At 40.8% G+C, this 19,012-nt stretch overlaps 1 protein-coding gene and 1 pseudogene across 1 annotated transcript; both read left to right on the forward strand.

Annotated features, from left to right (window-relative positions):
- The first annotated feature begins 461 nt into the window (after nt 1-461).
- On the forward strand, nt 462-9,486 carry LOC140198746 (gamma-crystallin S-1-like; annotated as a pseudogene).
- A 6,203-nt stretch (nt 9,487-15,689) lies between these two features.
- Nucleotides 15,690-18,232, forward strand: LOC140198747 (gamma-crystallin S-1-like). Its single transcript, XM_072259761.1, has 3 exons — nt 15,690-15,881; nt 16,632-16,874; nt 17,957-18,232. The coding sequence occupies exons 1-3, from the start codon at nt 15,690-15,692 to the stop codon at nt 18,230-18,232; spliced, it is 711 nt and encodes a 236-aa protein (XP_072115862.1).
- Nucleotides 18,233-19,012: the final 780 nt, after the last annotated feature.

The following is a 19,012-nucleotide window of genomic DNA, read 5'->3' on the forward strand; positions in this document are numbered from 1 at the left end:
TACAATGAAAGTTGCTTATCACTGGGTTTTACATGGACTGGTGATCCAAGTTGTCCTATTCCATTGTGCCTGGTCTTGTAGTAAACAACTTACAAATGCAGCAACGGCTCCAGCAAAATTGAAAAGACACTGAACTACAAATCATAACCATATGACACATAATGCTGATAATTTTAAATGGCTATTGGAATCTCAAAACAAACAGAGTAAAGCTTTTGTTAATAAAGTCAGTCAGTAAAAAAAGCTAGGAAGCAAGTTATTCAGTAGTAGAACTTAGTACCCAGAAAAGGAAAAGTAACACAGTTGGTGAGAACATAATTAAGCCAGCATATAAAATTATAGTGAGTAAAATGCTGGGACAAGATGCAGTATGAGAAATTGAAAAGGTTTTGTGCTCAACGGTGATGATGGCTGGTCCTTCACTTGTGAAGATCAGGAGGGAAGAAGAGTCCTTAGGAGCGATGGCAGGATCGTTGGTGACTACAGAGGCCGATTCTGGATCTGCAGACTCTGGAACAGTAGGGACACGGGAACAGCTGGAATGTGGGCGCTCGGGTAGTAGGATCCTTCCTGGATCTCCTCTTCTCTTCAGCAGTTGCTCTTCTGGATTCCTCAAAATTCTTGGCTGCGCCTTTTTCCAGTGTTCTCCAGCAGTCTCTGTCACAAGCCAGCTGCTACCACTCACTGACCTTGACATTTGCCTGAGAGAGCTGCTTCTTAAGTTGGTCTTTTTACCACTTGCGTTGGGCACCGTGATCTCTTTTGTCCTGAAAGAGTTCTCCATGGAGTACTGCTTTTGGTAACCTGGAGTTGTCCATGTGAGACATATGGCCTGGCCAGCAGAGCTGCCTGAGCAGCAAAGTGGCTTCAATGTTTGGAAGTTGAGCCTTCTCTAGGTCCTCGTTATTGGAGACACAATCTTGCCAATTCATAGCCATGATGGAGGGGAGGCAGCACTGATGAAAGTGCTCGAGCAACCTAATTTGCTTGTGGTACAAGACCTAGGTTTCAGAGCTGTATAGCAGTGTTGTGATGACAACAGCTCTGTACACCTGGATTCTTGTGGACAGATGCAGCTGCTGGTTCTTCCATATACATTTCTGGGGGTACCCAAGGCACTGCTGGCTCTGGCGAGTCCATTGTCAATGTCCCTTACTATCGTAGTGTTGCTGGAGATGACGCAGCCCAGGTAGGTGAACTGCTCAACGTTGCTGAGATAGTGGTCATCAATGGTGATCCGAGATGGGTTGTAAACACCACGGGGGGGCTTCTGTTAGAGGATCATTGTTTTCTTCAGACTGACCATTAACCCTAAAGCCCTTGCAGCCTTGGTGAACTGTGACTGCAGCCTGTAGTGCGTTGTCTGTTTGTGTGTGTGTGTGAGAAGAGAACAGTTATCTGCATACAGTAACTTGAGAATGGGCTCTTGTACGATTTTTGCTCAGACGAGAAGGCGGCCACTCTCAAACAGTACAATCAGTTAACATATTGATGACATGCCACATGTGATAAACTGAAAAACAACAGCTTCTCTATCCAGGTTAATGAGTCAACAGATTCCACCAAAAAATGTCATGTTGTAGCATTTCACATAAAATACAGGAGGAACTCAACAGGCCTGGTAGTATGTATGGTAAAAAGTACAGTTGACATTTCGGGCCCAGATCCTCCTGCTGAAGGGCCCAAACATTTGTGATGTTGTAGCAGTTGGAAACTTTTTCTGTTGCAAAGAGCTACCTGAGACAAGCAAAAGCCAAGATATATTTAACGCTTTGTCTTCATAACTGGAAACAAAAGGTCTGTCTTGGAGGAACTGTGTTGGCATCTGTACTGATGGTGCCCCAGCAATGGTTGGCTCCATGAGAGGTTTTATTTCTCTTGGGGGAAAAAAAAAGTCCTGACATTGTCACAACACACTGCTTTCTTCACAGAGAGGTGCTGATGTCAAAAATTCTTGCAGCTGAAACGAAAAACGTCCAGGATGATGCTACAAAAATGGTTAACTTTATTAAACAAAGATGAGTTCACTCAAGAATGTTTAAAACTGTGTGAGAACCTGGACAAAAGGTACACCATTCTCCTTCCATACACAGAAATCTGGAGGCTTAGCAGAGGACGAATTGTCAACAGGGTGTCTCAGCTGAAAGGTGAATTGCAAGAGTAATTTCAAGAACATAATAGGCCAGACTTTGCTGAGTGAGTGCTTTGAAGATGAAGAATAGTTGCAGAAACTAGCCTACTGAGCAGACATTTTTCATCATATGAACCAATTGAACAAGTCTCTGCAAGTCCTTGGAGAAAATGTTTTGACTTCAAGTGACAAAATACTTGGATTTAAAAGGAATCTGAATCTTTGGAAAAAATCATTTTGCAAAAGGAAATCTTGAAATGTTTCCACTGCTGCTTGGGCTTGAGAGTGAGGAAGGGTCAGAAAGTCTCAAGTCTTATTGAAAAACACCTGAAAGAACTGCAGTGTATGACTAGATGAGGGACCCTTTCTCTGAATCTTCTGCTCTGCCTGAGAACTTGACTTTGAGAGAAGAGGAAGAACCTTGCAGACTGATAGTGCACTCAAAATGAAATTTACTGACCTGTTCCTGGACAAGATGTGGATTTCTATAAAAGAAGAGTATCCTGCCATTCCTAGGAAAGCAATGAACATTTAGCTGCAGTTTTCAACTTCTTACTTGTGTGAGCAAGTTTTATTCTTGCTAACAAGAATCAAGAGCAAGGATAGAAATTGAATCATTTCAGTTGAAGGTGAAATCTGTGTGCTTATCTCAAATTCAACACAGATTTAAGTATTTGTACAGCAAAAAATAAGCACAGGTTTCACATGCTAGGCCTATATTTGAGGCTGATCATGTCACTCAGTAAAAAAACGCTTTTTTTTCAAAGTCTTGTATAAAACTGTGTCTTAGGCTATATTTTTTATTCCTATTGCTCTGGCTTATAAGCACTTAACTATATAACAATTACAGCACGGAAACAGGCCATCTCGGCCCTTCTATGGTTTTTAGTAACTTTACTATTCAACCTTGTCAATAAATTTTCATGTTGTAAATAGCATGAATTAAAATCAATTTAAGACCTTTATTTAAAGTAAATCTACCAAGCCTACCTTTAGAAAATTTAAATCCCATTTTGACTTAAGCCATTTATTTAACAGAAATTTATTATGTTTAAAAATAATATAAATATTAAATTCAGGATCAGAATCAGAATCAGGTTTATTATCACCGACATGTGTTGTGAAAGTTGTTAACTTAGCAGCAGCAGTTCATTGCAATACATAACGTAGAAAAAGAAGGAAATAAGTAAATTACAGTATACATATACAGTATTCAATAGGTTAAAAATTATGCAGAAAACAGAAATAATATATATTAAAAAGGTGAGGTAGAGCTCATGGGTTCAATGTCCATTTAGGAATTGGATGGCAGAGGGGAAGAAGCTGTTCCTGAATCGCTGAGTGTGGGCCTTCAGGCTTCTGAACCTCCTGCCTGATGGTAACAGTGAGAAAAGGGCATGCCCCGGGTGCTGGAGGTCCTGAATAATGGATGCTGCCTTTCTGAGATACCGCTTCTTGAAGATGTCCTGGGTACTTCGCAGGCTAGAACCCAAGACGGAGCCAACTAAATTTACATCCCTCTGCAGCCCCTTTTGGTCCTGTGCAGTAGCTCCCCCCTACCAGACAGTGATTCAGCCTGTCAGAATGCTCTCCTTGGTACACCTACAGAAGTTTTTGAGTGTATTTGTTGACATACCAAATCTCTTCAACACCGAATGAAGTATAGTCGCTGTTTTGTCTTCTTTATAACTGCATCGATATGTTGGGACCAGGTTAGGTCCTCAGAGATCTTGACACCCAGGAACTTGAAACTGCTCACCGTCTACACTTCTGATTCCTCTATGAGGATTGGTATGTGTTCCTTCATCTTATCCCTCCTGAAGTCCACAATCAGCTCTCTCGTCTTACTGATGTTGAGTGCAAAGTTGTTGCTGTAACACCACTCCACTAGTTGGCATATCTCACTCCTGTACACACTCTCATCACCACCTGAGATTCTACCAATAATGGTTGTATCATCAGCAAATTTATAGATGGTATTTAAGCTATGCCTAGCCACACAGTCATGTGTATATAGAGAGTAGAATAGTGGGGTAAGCACACACCCCTGAGGTGCGTCAGTGTTGATTGTCAATGAGGAAGAGATATTATCACCAATCCGCACAGATTGTGGTCTTCTGATTAGGAAGATAAGGATCCAATTGCAGAGGGAGGTACAGAGGCTCAGGTTCTGTAACCTCTCAATCAGGATTGTGGGAATGATGGTGTTAAACGCTGAGCTATAGTTGATGAACAGCGTCCTGACAGAGGTCTTTGTGTTGTCCAGGTGGTCTGAAGCCATGTCAAGAGCCTTTGAGATTGCAACTGCCATTGACCTATTGTAATGATATGTAAATTGCAATGGATCCAGGTCCTTGCTGAGGCAGAAGTTCAGTCTAGTCATGACCAACCCCTCAAAACATTTCATCACAGTAGATGTGAGTGCTACTGGGGAACAGTCATTAAGGCATCTCATATTATTCTTCTTAGGCACTGGTATAATAGTTGCTTTTTTGAAGCCAGTGGGAACTTCCACCAGTAGCAGTGAGAGGCTGAAAATTGATATTATATTTATTCTGAGTTTTAAGAATTTATGACAGGGAAAGAAAAGGATTAATTTCAAGAAAGATAAGCTAAGCTCAGCTACCTGTTTTTTTTCCAAGAAAGGTTGGCTAAAATTGCATTCTCAATTCAAAGGTGCATTGGCAATTATTTTTGGATTATTATACCTACAACTTACTGATCAAGCTAATACACTATGAGCTGTAGATTTAATCATTTTTCCACAGGGGTTCCTTGAGACCTGAAAATTATTTCAAGAGTTCATCTAGAGCAACAAAGTTGAGAAAGGCTGCTATACATGGTCAAGATAGACTGTCGACAAACCAAATCTTTTCAAACTCCTAATGAAGTATAACTGCAGTCTTGCCTTCTTTATAGCTGCAACAATATGTTGGGACCAGTTTAGATCCTCAGGGATCATGACACCCAGGAACTTGAAATTTTTCACTCTTTCCACTCCTGATCACTCTATGAGGATTGGTTCATGTTCCCTCTTCTTACTCTTCCCGAAGTCCACAATCAGCTCTTTCATCTTACTAATGTTGAGTGTGGGGTTGTTGCTGCAAAACCACTCAACCAGCTGGTATAACTAGCTCCTGTGCACCCTTTCATCTCCATCTGAGATTCTACCAACTGTGGTTGTGTCAGCGGCAAATTTATAGATGCCATTTGAGCTATACCTAGTCACACAGTCATAGGTATAAAGCGAGTAGAGCAGTGGGCAACCCTGAAATGCACCTGTGTTAATTGTCAGCAAGGAGGAAATATTATTACCAATCCACATAGATTGTGGTCTTCTGGTTAGGAAGTTGAGAATCTAGTTGCAGAGGGAGATACAGAGACCCAGGTCGTCCAGCTGATCAATCAGGAATGGTGGGAATGATGGTGTCAAATGCCGACCTATAGTCAATGAACAACATCCTAACATAGGTGTTCGTATTGTCCAGGTGATCTAAGGCGGTGTGAAGAGCCATTGAGATTGTGTCTGCTGTAGACTTATTGAGGTGATACACAAATTGCAGTGGGTCCAGGTCCTTGCTGAGTTTAATCATCAACCTCTAAAAACACTACATTACTGTGGACGACCCAGTGGGATGACACCTCATCCTATTTGTTGAGGCTGGTAGGAGTACTGAATGCATCCACTCAAGAGCTCCTTCAGGACTCCTCTTCACAGGCAAGGAGAGGAACATGAGGGTATCTCAGCAGACAGCTGCAGTTCCCCTCAGAAATAAGCAAAACCTCTCTTCACCCAGACATTGTGCTGTGGTCTATGGCTGCCAAGACCATCCTCCTCACTGAGTTAACCAGCTCATGGGAGGAAGGAATGGAGGCTGCCCATGGGTGGAAGAGGTTGAATTGAGGAAGCTGGCTGGAGAACCATAATTTATCCTGTGGTGGTAAGGTGTCAGCGCATCGACGACAAGGTTACTTTGTGGCATGGCAGTGACTGGGGTGAGGCTCAGGAGGGCCACCAGAGAGTTGTCTGAAGAGGCAGAAAAGGGCAGCTTTTGGCTGGGGAGGAGAGACAGAAATCATGGAACCAACTAAGCCCAGGGGGTAGCAGACAGATATTCCTGCCACTGCTCTTCCACCAGGAAATGTACCATGGCTAAGGGAGTGAAACATCCTCGGCTGATGACCCTGCAGCTGAGCTAAGGCACAGTTAGATGTGTGGCAGGCAGCCAGGACAAGCAGGAAACAACATCTACCTGTAAATCTGATTAACAGCGACTGGACAATAGTTATTGAAGCAGGTTAGCATGTTCTTCTTTGAAACCAGTATAGCTGAAGGGTGCTTGAAGCAGGTTGGTACCTCAGACTGCAGAAACGAGAGGTTAAAGATCTCATTTAATACTCCAGCCAATTGATCCTAGCTGGTCAGCCAGGTACCCCACCTGGGGCTGATGATTTCCATGGGTTCACCCTCCTGACAGATGCTCTCATGTCAGCCTCAGAGACTGAAATCACAAGGTCATTGTGAGTGTAGGAGTTTGTGATGGTTCCTCCGCGTTTTGATGGTCAAAGTGAGCCTAGAAGACATGGAGATCATCTGGTAATGAAGTCTTCTTGTCACCTCTGTCCCATAATTTGACTTTATAAGAAGTGATAGTGTTCAAACCCTGCCACAGCATATGAGCATTCTTTATTGATTCAAGTTTAGTCCTGAATTGCCACTTAGTTCCTGAGATGACTTTCTGGAGATTGGGCCTGGATCTCTGGTAACTTTTTTGGTCACCAGACTTGAAAGCCTCTGATCAGGCCCTCAACAGATTGTCGATCTCATGGTTCATCCAGGGCTCCTGGTTGAAGAAGACGCTTAATGTTTTTGTGTAGACACGCTTGTCGACAACTGTTATCATAAATCAACAACTTATCTGAGGCTTATTATTGGCCTTCCTCACATAAAAAAATGAATTAAAAGGAAGGGATATCTCGTGTGGTGAGGAAATCCAGAATGTGGAGGTAATTAAAATGCATGTGCACAGTTCTTCACTGACAGGAGAGTGGAAGGCTTTGACTGTTCAACGTGTTCAGCAAGAGAAGTGGAGCAAACATAATGAATGCGGGAGGTGGGAAAACTACAAGGAACCACTGTGAAAGGCAATATTAACTCTCACTTGGAGGATCAAGTGGGCTATGAAGGGACAGGCACCAAATATTATTGAAGCCAAATCACTTTTAACTCATCTGGCTGAAGAGATGTCTGATCAGTGTTGGCCGGAGAAGCTGTATAGGTGGACTTTCAAAAGATGTTTGTCATTTTAATAAGGTATGCCCTCAATTTAGGCAGCTTGAGAAAGAGAACTAAAATGCTACTTTGACCTAGGTGAATGGACCTGGGTGAAATATAGCTGTGAGTGTTCCTGAACTGTTTTGTTTATACAACAACTAAAATGATAAGAAAGCACAGCTGTAAGAATCCAGAATGTGTTTCTGTTGTTTTTTCCTACAATAAATGAAAAAAAGGATTTTGTCACATTTTGCTGATGTTTAATGTTGTGTCATCAGAATAACAAGAAACTGCCTAGTGAGGCCTTTCTACCCTGCATATAAATACCAACTTGTGTTAGGCAGTGAAACATTCAGCTGGTTACCAGACTAAGTGCATTTAAAATGGGAAAGGCAAGGACTCTTCTGTATATGAGGTAAATTAGTAGCCTTCATGAATATTCAAGGAACTATTAACACAGATATGCTCCTTTCCACAGATCATCTTCTACGTGGACAGGAACTTCCGGGGTCGGCACTATGAGTGCAGCTCCGACTGTGCCGACCTCTCCCCTTACTTCAGCCGCTGTAACTCCATCTGTGTTGACAGTGACTGGTGGGTGTTGTAGGAGAGACCCAACTACATGGGATACCAGTATGTCCTGAGCAGGGGAGAGTATCCTGACTATCAGCACTGGATGGGATTCAATGAATGTGTCAGGTCCTGTCGCAGTTACCCATACGTAAGTTGCAATATTTTTCTCAGGCGATTTGATCTTTTCCAGATTGGCTCTGAAAATGGAAAATTTGCCAAGCAAGTGTCTAATTGGTATTAAATATGTCCAAATGTATTAATATGCTTGGGTATTTCGAGGTTAAGCAGGAGGTAGTGTTGGGTCTCTTACTGAGCATTATGGTAGGTAGGCCCCAAGTCCAGATGGAATATACCCCAGCTTATTGTGAGAGGCAAGAGATGAGATTCCTGGCACATTGCCCAATATCTTCTTGTCTTTTCTCGCCATCCAGCATATTGCATATAATTTTGATCATACCATTACATGAATGTTTAGATTTTGGAGAGAGTGCAGCAGAAGCTTACCAGGATGCTGCCTGGTTTAGAGAGCATGTCGTATATTGGGAGGTTGGGCAAGCTTGAGCTGTTTTCCCTGGAGGTTGAGGGGAGATCCGATAGAGGTTCATAAGTTTATGAAAGGCACGGATAAAGTAGACAGAAAGCTATTTTTCCCAGGGTTAAAATATCTCCTATCACAGGACATGCATTTAAGGTGAGAGGTTGTGAGTTCAGAGGAGATGTGAGAGGCAAGTCTTTTACACAGAGAGGGGTGGGTGCCTGGAATGTGTTGACCGGTGTGACGTTAGAGGCAGGTTCATCAGGGGCTTTTGAGAGTCTCTTCCATAGGCACATGAATGTAAGGGAAGTGGAAGGACATGGACATTGATGAGACAGAAGGGATTAGTTTAGTTGGCCATTTAATTTAAACAGCCAACTAAATTTAAATTTACTAATTTAATTGATTGGGCAGAACATTGTGGGCCCAAGGGCCTGTTCCTGTGCTCTTATATCCGATGTTCTATGTTCAAAATGCAATTTTTCATATTATTTGCCGTGTTTTCTTTTAACTCCTTTTTGAACCAGCAGCAATGCATGTTGGAGGCATCATTGAGACAGATAATGAGTGAAATGATCAAACTGCATCTGATTTTATTTCCCATTGAAGTCAATGTCCAGTCTATGAATTAGCATTGAGATGTACTGACTAATGAGCAAAAAAACTACTGAACATCATGACTAAAACTCGGTGTTTCCTATTCTAGTACCGAGGTGGAAACTACAGGATGAGGATTTACGAGAGGCCTGACTTTGCAGGGCAGATGATGGAATTCATGGATGACTGTTCCTCTGTCTACGATCGTTTCCGTTACCGTGACATCCACTCCTGTCAGGTTACTGGATCTTCTATGAACATCCCAACTACAGAGGTCGACAGTACTTCCTGAGACCCGGGGAATACAGGAGATACAGTGACTGGGGTGGCTACAACTCAATGATCGGGTCCTTCAGGCGCATGAGAGACTTCTAAATGTTGTTCTTGAAAATCTGATTTTATCTTGTTGGAATATTTATGGAGGTAATAAAATATCTTTAATGACACGATCGGCTCATTTAATTCATTTACCCTGATTCCACTAGACAGAATCCGGGACAGTAATCATAATCTGAGGACCACATTAAATTGTTTTACCACAGTTTGTTCCAGTTAACAGATAACATTATGATGATTCATAGGAGGCTGAAAAATATAAACTGAATAGAAAGTTGTTTGTTGCCTCTTGTGTTATTGCATTCATTGTGAGGCACTGTGCTCCAATTCTGAATTTATTTCCAGTGAATTTAATGAGTACAAATATCTATCTTTATGATTTCCATGATTCTAATGGTTTTGTGAAAGGACTTCACAAAAGTATGAACAATATAAATAGAGACCTGGAGTTAAACAGCACAGAAAGCAGCAATTTTCAAAGGTTCAAAGGTTCATGTTATTGTTAAAGTATGCATGGACAATAGAACTCTGATATTTGTCTTCTCCAGATAGCCATGAAATTCAGAAAATCCAAGTGAATAGTTGAAAAGAAAGACATCACCTACCCCCACCTGGCAGGAAAAAGAAAAAGAAACAAAACTTGTAAACCCAGAAACACCCTCCCACAAACAGAAAACTAACCCCCATTCCCAGCCCTTGCAAAAAATAGCAACAATAGCATTAATCCGCAAGCTCCTCCCTCACAAAAGAATCAACGAAAACGACATCAAATCCCAATTCCCTCCCTCTCAAAAATATTAGCGACAATATAATCGAAACCCCCAACTCCCTCTCTCAGATACAAAACAGTAACAGATTGCTCACTCAGAAAACCACCGACAAAAATAGCAGTCCACAAATGCCCAACTCCTCCTCTCACAAAAAATAACATATCACAGCTGCCTGCCAATCGGCAGCAAGAAAGAAAACACTGAAAACTGAAGGCAACCAACATAAAGTACAGTCCAACAATCACATAAATCTCAGAATATTGAAAACATCTTCCCTTAGGCATTTGAGGAGAGTGGTCATACAAACTCAGACCTTCCATGAACAGTGTCTGCAGCGTTGGTTCTGAACACTGCCGAGCTGGTTACTGACCGGCGTCGCCTCATGGCCTCTCTTGAGAGTGACCATTGACCTCCTCCTCAATCTTCCTCAATACCTCAAAATAGAGTTGTGGGTTCTTCCACAAGGACGCTTGTGCTCTTTGGGACCCTGTCCCTGACCTCGATGCGGCAGATCATGCTCTCGGTCCTCTCCAGGCACAGCACAGACCTAGATAATTCGATCCAATTCCAAACTCCACAGTTATAGGCTCCAGCAGTTTCCGTAACACAGCCAAGACAGAAAGATCAAACAGAAGACGATGAGAAAGTGAAATAATTAGCATGATTAGCTATTTGATGATGTCGCCTGAGGAATTGTTCATTGGTGCCATCTTGACCAGAATATTTACAAAACATTTCACAAATTTTACTTTACACTTTTACAAAACATGATGAATTCTACCAAAGTGAGACTGGTATTAACAACAAGAAGACATGGATAGAAATCTGCTGGATATTGTGAACATACCTGTGATTCTGTATGGGTCTGCATTGTGAAGGATGGAATTTAAATCAAATTTGATATGGAATGATTTGAAGCTGCAGAATCTTCTGAAGAAATTTATCAAAAAGAAGAAATGAACTTGAATTTTTGAAACCTCAACCTCAGTCAAAATTTTTCCTAAAGAATGTAATAAGACAGAAACAGGGACAGGGACAGGGACAGAGACAGGGTGTTGAAGAAGATGATGATTCTCTGGAATTGTCTATCCCAGACTGTTGTAGAAGCAGATCATTGGGATATTAAAAGGAGAAGTGGAACCTCTTTTGGAAAATCAGGATATGCAGAATTGGCTCAGAAGAGAACAGGAGTAGACTCTGTTAGTGTAGCAATAACTTCTTACCACTTAATATTTAACAGTATGAAAGAGATACAGAAAGTGTATCATAGTTTAACATAGAAGCACAATTTGAGTTGAAATTGAAGCTCATCAAATCCATATATTTTAGGTGGTTTTCAGTAAACTTGGAATTAAATCAAAGCATATTGCTGTGAAAGGATTTAATTCTGAAAGTGGATGCATTAGATATTAGAGCAAGGCTTTTTGGTTTGGCAAAGAGCAGCAATTACCATTACTTTGGGAAGATTTCCTAATGGCTTGTTGTGGGATGCTAATGTGAGGACAGAAGAATCTTACCAGATTTAAGTCACATTTCTGTTTTCTTTGGAGTAGAGTGAAGGATGACCTTATTGAAACAAATCATGTCCCAAACCACATGACCGGGTTGATGTCGAGATGTTTCCAAGGCTAGGGGACTTGGACTAGTTGTCATAATAGGATAATGGGACATTTACTTAAAGTTGAGGTGCTGAAAATTTTCTTCTCACTGAAATAAGCAAATCAACAACCTAGTAAGGTCGTAGCAAAATTACTGTAGTGTGTGTGTCATCTCATAGAACTGACTGAAATAATAATCTCAGATGTAACCTCCTTAAGCATTAAGATTTCCCCGGAAGGAAGGAAATGGATAGATAGCGTTAGGGAGGTTTTTAATGTCATAAGAAGTATGGATAAGTTGGAGGCTCACAGTAATTTTCACAGGGTAGAGGAGTCTAAAATTAAAGGACATAGATTTAGGATGAGAGGGGAAAGGGGGGTCCTGAGGAGCACATTTTTCACACAGAGCATGGTGGGTATATGGACCAGACTACCAGAAGAATTTGTAATGGCTGGGAAAATTTCAATGTTTGAATGACACTTAGACAGGTACATGGATTGCAAATATGCACCAATGCAGGCAAGTAGGACCTGCACAGGTGAGCAAATTGGTCAACACGGCTGAGTTGGGCTGAGGGGCCTGTTACTGTGCTGTATAACATGACCCTAATACTGCTTGGAGAGAACCTTCCAAACTCTCAACCTCCACCACGAAAAGGACAAGGGCAGCAACAGCATGGAAATACCTCCACCTGGAAGTTGCCTCTAAGCCACACTCACACATTTGAAGATACGCAAACAGCTGGTTAAAATGGATATGTTAAAAGGTGTTATAAAAATATTTTTCACAACTTGAAAAATACTGGCAATGATAATATTCATAATTATTGAGATTAAAAATAAACTTGCCTTCATCCATGCCTATTAATACATGTCAACAATTTTCTTAAAAGTCCTGAAAAAGGGCTCACATTTTTGACAGAAGTTAAAACTTACCTCTTATCTAAAGGAGAAATCACAAATGGCCTATCAAAGTATTGCTTGGTTACAAACTATATACAAAAATTGTATGCATTCCACATCTAATTTCCACTCACTTAGATAACCACTATATACTTACAGTGGTAGAAAGAAGAGCAGAAATGATGCCGTAAGGGCATGAAAGGATGCAAAGCACAACTGATGATAGATTCTGTAATTCCAAATCAAGCCTGGAGGAAAAGCAGAAGTCTTTCATGTTGTTATATTTGATTCTGTCCCAGACACATGGTTAATAGGAGTTCTTTATACATATAACCTACACCCAATATTTGTTAAATTCCTATAACATCTGATGAAGCATTTCGTCTGTTAACAAGACAAAAAAAAATACAACCACCATTATCAAAATAAATTGGGGCATTTTCCAGGGTGATTCTGTAAGCCCACTATAGTTTTGTCTAGCTTTAAATCTGCTCTCTAATTTACTGAATTGGATGAAAATAGGGTACCAGATAAGAAATAGATTACACCATGACACATGGACAATTTGAAATTATATACTCCTTTATCAATAAAGTCAGATAAAACTTTTGAGAGTATAGTTTCATCAATGAAAACAAGGTTCAGTATTTTATGTTAGCATATGCAATTTTGATAAGTAATCACACGACTAAACTTAAATGAATGCCGAACCCAGATAAATGAAGAAAATATCACTATAGAAGAAAAAGTTAACCAATGGAAGAGCATGATCCTCCACGGAACACATCCCCATGATCTGAGCAGACCAGTTGTCAACAAGAAAGCACAAAATACTTGACTCTGTGTTGGAAACCTCATCCCAGAAATAGAAGGATTTCTTGTGGCATTACAGGAGCAGTTTGATTACACAAATAATTATCAAGAATACATAATAAAAGACCAAAGAATTCAAGACAACAGAAGCAGAAAATGCAAGGAGAAACCAGAAACAATCCAGCCTATTACAAGATCCTGTAACATTTTAATGCAATCAGATTATTCACACAGGGATAACCAAGTGGCAAACACAATTTACCAAAATCTTGCTTTAAAATACAAACTCATAAAGGACCCCACACCTTACTATAAATCAAGCCTTATCCAGTCTTAGAGTCACAGGTCGATAGATTTTATTCCGACTGATTCGTTGTTACTGATAGGACAATCCATAATGACAGTGCGGATGTAATAATACAGGATAAACAAGCTAGAACAACATACAGTACTTAGCAGATATGGCCATTCCAAACACACATAACATGCAGAAATCATTAAGTGAAAAACACCAGAAATATGCTGAATGAAAAGAGGAAACAGTGGATCATGAGTATATGTCCCATTAGTAATATCTTCAATTGGTATCTTCCCAAAGCCACTACAGAATTGCATTAAACAATTAGGGATAGATGACAATATCTACGAAAGCTTCAGAAAGCCACAATACTAAACACCACTAGAATAGTCCGAAAGTTCATAGCAATTGAGAAATGAGTGTGCTTGGCTATGCCCATACCTCAGCTTTTACTAGCTTGAGCTAAGAAAAAAAAAATTAAAAATAAGCAATATGTATCGAGACCATGTGATGAAGAGTGTTTGAACGTGAGTCCATAGGTTGTGGAAGCTGGTCAGTGATACAGCAAGTGAGTTGAGTGAAGTTATCCCCACTGGTGCTTGAAAGTTAATAACAGTTCCTGAACCTGCTGGTGTGAGTCCTGAGGTACCTGTATCTTCCTCCTGATAGCAGCAGTAACAAGAGAACACGGCTTGGTTGGTAGGGGTCCTTGATTGATGTTGCTTTCCTATGACAAAGCTTCATGTATCTGTGCTCACTGGTGGGAAGAGCTTTACCTGTGATGGATTGGGCTGCATTCATTACTTTTTGTAGTAGTTTACATTCAAGGATATTAGTGTTTCCATACGAAACCATTTTCAACAAGTCAAGATATTCTCCACCACATATCTAGAGAAATTTGTTGAAGTTTTAGATGTCAAGCCGTATCTTCACAATCGAGTATTGCAGGAGGCTAGGCACACAGCTTTGTGGTGCACCGGTGATGCTGGAGATTGTGGAGGAGAAATTGTTGCCAATTCAAGCTGACTGGGGTCTACAAGTGAAGAAATCGAAGATCCAATTGCACAAGGAGGTGTTGAGGGCAAGCTCTTGAAGCTTATTGATTAGTTTTGAGGAGATGATGGTATTGAATGCTGAGCTGTAGTCAATAAGAGCACCTGCTGTATACATCTTTGCTGTCCAAATGTTGAAGGATTGAGTGAAGTACTAAAGAAATGGAATCTGTTATGGACTTGTGCCAATAGGCACATTGAAGTGGATCCAAGTCGCTTCTCTGGCAGCAATTGAAATGTTTCATAATTAACTTCTCAAAATACTTTGATGCTGCAGATTTAAGTGCTTCTGGATGATGGTCATTGAGGCAGACTACCATGTTCTTCTTAGGCACCAGTATAATTAAAGCCTGCTTGAAGCAGATGGATACCTCTGACTGCAGAAGCGAATGGTTAAATATCTCAGTGAACACTCCAGTCAGTTCATCTGGCAAGGTGCCTCATCTGGGCCAGATGGTTTCTGTGGGTTCGTCCTCCCTGAGGGATTCTCTCATGTTGACCTCAGAGACTGAAATCACAGGGTCATCAGGAGATGAGAGATTTTGTGATGGTTCTTTCATATTTTGATGGTAAAAGTGAGTATTGAAGACATTGAGCTCATCTGGAAGTGAAGCCCTGTTGCCTGATTTCACTTTGTGATAGTATTCAAGCCCTGCTGTTGAGGATCCTTCATTGACTCAGGTTGAGCATGGAATTGCCACTTCACTCATGAGATGGCTTTCCAGAGATTGCACTTGGACCTCTCGTAACTTTCTTGGTCACCAGACTTGAATACTTCTGATCTGGTCCTCAGTGGATTGTAGATCTCATGGTTCAGCCAGGGCTCCTGGTTGGGGAAGATTCTCAATCGTTTTGTGGGGACACACTCATCGATGACTGTATTGATAAACCACAAGCATATCAGAAGCAATTATTGATTGATTGGCTTTTCTCACATCAGAAAAAGGAATTAAAAGCAATGGAATATCACAATGATGGTGAGGAAATTCAGAATGTGGAGGTAATTGAAATGCTGAGTGTATGTGTACAGTTCTTAATGACAGGAGAGTGGAAGGCTTTGACTGTTCAACGTGTTCAACAAGAGAAGTGGAGCAAACAAACTGAATTCCAGAGGTAGGAAAACTGCAAGGAACCACAGCGAAAGGCAGTATTATCTCTCCCTTGGATGATCAAATGGGTTCTGAAAGGAGAGAAAACAGAGATTATTGAAAGTAAATCATGATTGACTTCTTTGGCTGAAGAAGAAGCTGATCAGTGCTGGTTAGAAGAAATTGTATAGATGGTTTCCTAAAAGATGTTTGTCAGTTTAATAAGGTGTATCCTCAATTCAGGCAGTTTGGAACAGAGAACCAAAATGTTACTTTAACCTAGGTGAATGGACCTGGGTGATAAGCAGCTGCGAATGTTCCTGAACAACTTCATTTAAACAACAATTTAAAAAGCACAACTGTAACAATCCATGATACAACAAAAGTCTTTCTGTTTTTCTACAATGAATGAAAAAAAAGGATTTTGCTGCATTTTGCTGATGTTTAATGTTGTGTCATCAGAACAACAAGAAACTGCCCAGTGAGGACTTTCTACTCTGCATATAAATACCAAATTGTTTTAGGCAGCGAAACAGTCAGTTGATTACCAGACTCACTGTGTTCAAAATGGGAAAGGCAAGGGCTACTCAGTAAATGAACTAAATGAGAATCCTTCATGAACACCTGAGCAACTATTAACATAGATATGTTTCTTCCCACAGATCATCTTCTACGAGGACAAAAACTTCCAGGGTCGGCACTATGAGTGCAGCTCCGACTGTGCCGACCTCTCCCCTTACTTCAGCCGCTGTAACTCCATCCGTGTCGAGAGTGACTGGTGGGTGTTGTACGAGAGACCCAACTACTTGGGATACCAGTATGTCCTGAGCAGGGGAGAGTATCCTGACTACCAGCGCTGGATGGGATTCAATGACACGATCAGGTCATGTCGCACCTACCCTTATGTAAGTTTCAAATTTTCAGGGAATTTGATTTTTTTTCAGTTTGCCTCTGAAAATGGAGAATTTGCCTTGCTAGAGCCTAACTGTTATCAAAAATGCCTGAATGTCTTAAATTGCAATGGCATTTCAAGGTGGAGGAGGAGGTAGTGGTGAGTTTCTTAAGGAGCATTAAGGTGGACGTGTTCCCAGGGCCTGATGGAATATATCCCTGGTAATTGAGAGAGGCAAGAGATGGGATAGTTGGAACTTTGATCAACATCTTTATGTCTTTTCTAGCTCTCTGGAGTATTACATTCAATTTTGGTCACACCGTTATCGGAATGATGTCGAATGTTTGGAGAGGGTGCAGAGGAGGCTTTTCAGGATGCTGCCTGGTTTAGAGGGCATGTGCTGTAATGAGAGGTTGAGCAAACTTGAATTATTTTTCTCTGAAGCAGCGGAGTTCGAGGTTTATAAGATTATGAGAGGCATAGATGTAGTAGACGAACAGTATCTTTTCCCAGGGTTTAAATATCTCATACCAAAGGACATACATTTTAGGTGAGAGGGTGTATGTTCAAAGGAGATGTGAGGGAGAACTTTTTACATAGAGTGAGGTGTGTGGCGGTATGAGCAGCCTAGGCTGTTATGAGAGGCAGGTATGTCAGGGACTTTTAAGAGATGGCTACATAGGCACATTAATGTGAGGGAAATGGAAGGATATGGACATTGTTTAGGCAGAAGGGATTAGTTTAGATGGCCATTTAACTCAAATAGCCAACTAAATTTAAATTTACTAATTTAATTGTTTGGGCACAACATTGCGGGCCCAAGGACCTTTTCCTATGCTCTATGTTCTGTGTCCTAAATACAGAATTTCTCCTATTTATTTTTACTGTCTTTTTATTTAACTTCCATTTGACCCAGCAGCAATGCTGGTTGGAAGCATATTTGAGGCATACAGTTAATGAAATGATCAAATTACATCTGACTCTATTTCCCATTGAAGTCGATCACCACTCTGTGAATAAGTTTTGAGATGTTGTGTAAAATAGGTGAATACTCTATAAAACATCATGACTAAATCTCTGTGTTTCCTATTCCAGTACCGAGGTGGAAACTACAGAATGAGGATTTACGAAAGGCCTGACTTTGGAGGGCAGATGATGGAGTTCATGGACGACTGTTCCTCTGTCTACGATCGTTTTCGCTACCGTGACATCCACTCCTGTCAGGTGCTGGATGGCTACTGGATCTTCTATGAACATCCCAACTACAGAGGCCGACAGTACTTCCTGACACCTGGGGAATACAGGAGATACATTGACTGGGGTGGCTACAACTCAATGATCGGGTCCTTCAGGCGCATGAGAGACTTCTAAAAGTTGCTCTTGAAAATCTGATTTTATCTTGTTGAAATACTTATGGAGGCAATAAAATACCTTTGATGACACTATCAGCTCATTTGGTTCATTTCTTCTGATCCCACTGGACAGAATCCGGGACAGTAATCATAATCTGAGGACCACATTAAATTGTTTTACCACAGTTGGTTCCAGTTAACAGATAACATTATGATGATTCATAAGAGGCTAAAAAATATAAAATTAATAGAAAGTTGTTCTCTGCCTCTTGTGTTATTGTGTTCATTGTGAGGTGCTGAGCTCCAATTTTTATTTATTTCTAGTGAATTTATTGAGTACAAATATCTATCTTTATGAGTTCTATTATTCTGATGGTTTTGTGAAATGACTTCACAAGAAATGAAACACCAGAGTTAGAGACGTGGATTGAAAGTGCACAGAAAGCAATGTTTTTCAAAGGTTCAAAAGTTCATTTTATTGTCAAAGTATGCATGCACAATACAGCTCTGATATTTGTCTTCTCCAGATAGGTAGAAAATACAAAAAAAACAGGGATCTTGTTGACGGAAAATACATTAACTCTCCCCACTGAGGAAGAAGAAAAAGAAACAAACCCCCACCCTTACACAAAAACTAACAGGATGCCCACGCGGAAACTGGCAGTGGGAACATCAAAAACCGCAAACCCTTAATCCCCTCCCTTGCACATAAAAACGGTGACAATAGCATCAAACCACTAACACCCTTACTCACAGAAAAAAACAGTGACAATAAAATCAAATCCCCAACCCTCTCCCT

This window comes from Mobula birostris, chromosome 6 (genome assembly GCF_030028105.1).
Source record: "Mobula birostris isolate sMobBir1 chromosome 6, sMobBir1.hap1, whole genome shotgun sequence".
NCBI lineage: Eukaryota > Metazoa > Chordata > Chondrichthyes > Myliobatiformes > Myliobatidae > Mobula > Mobula birostris.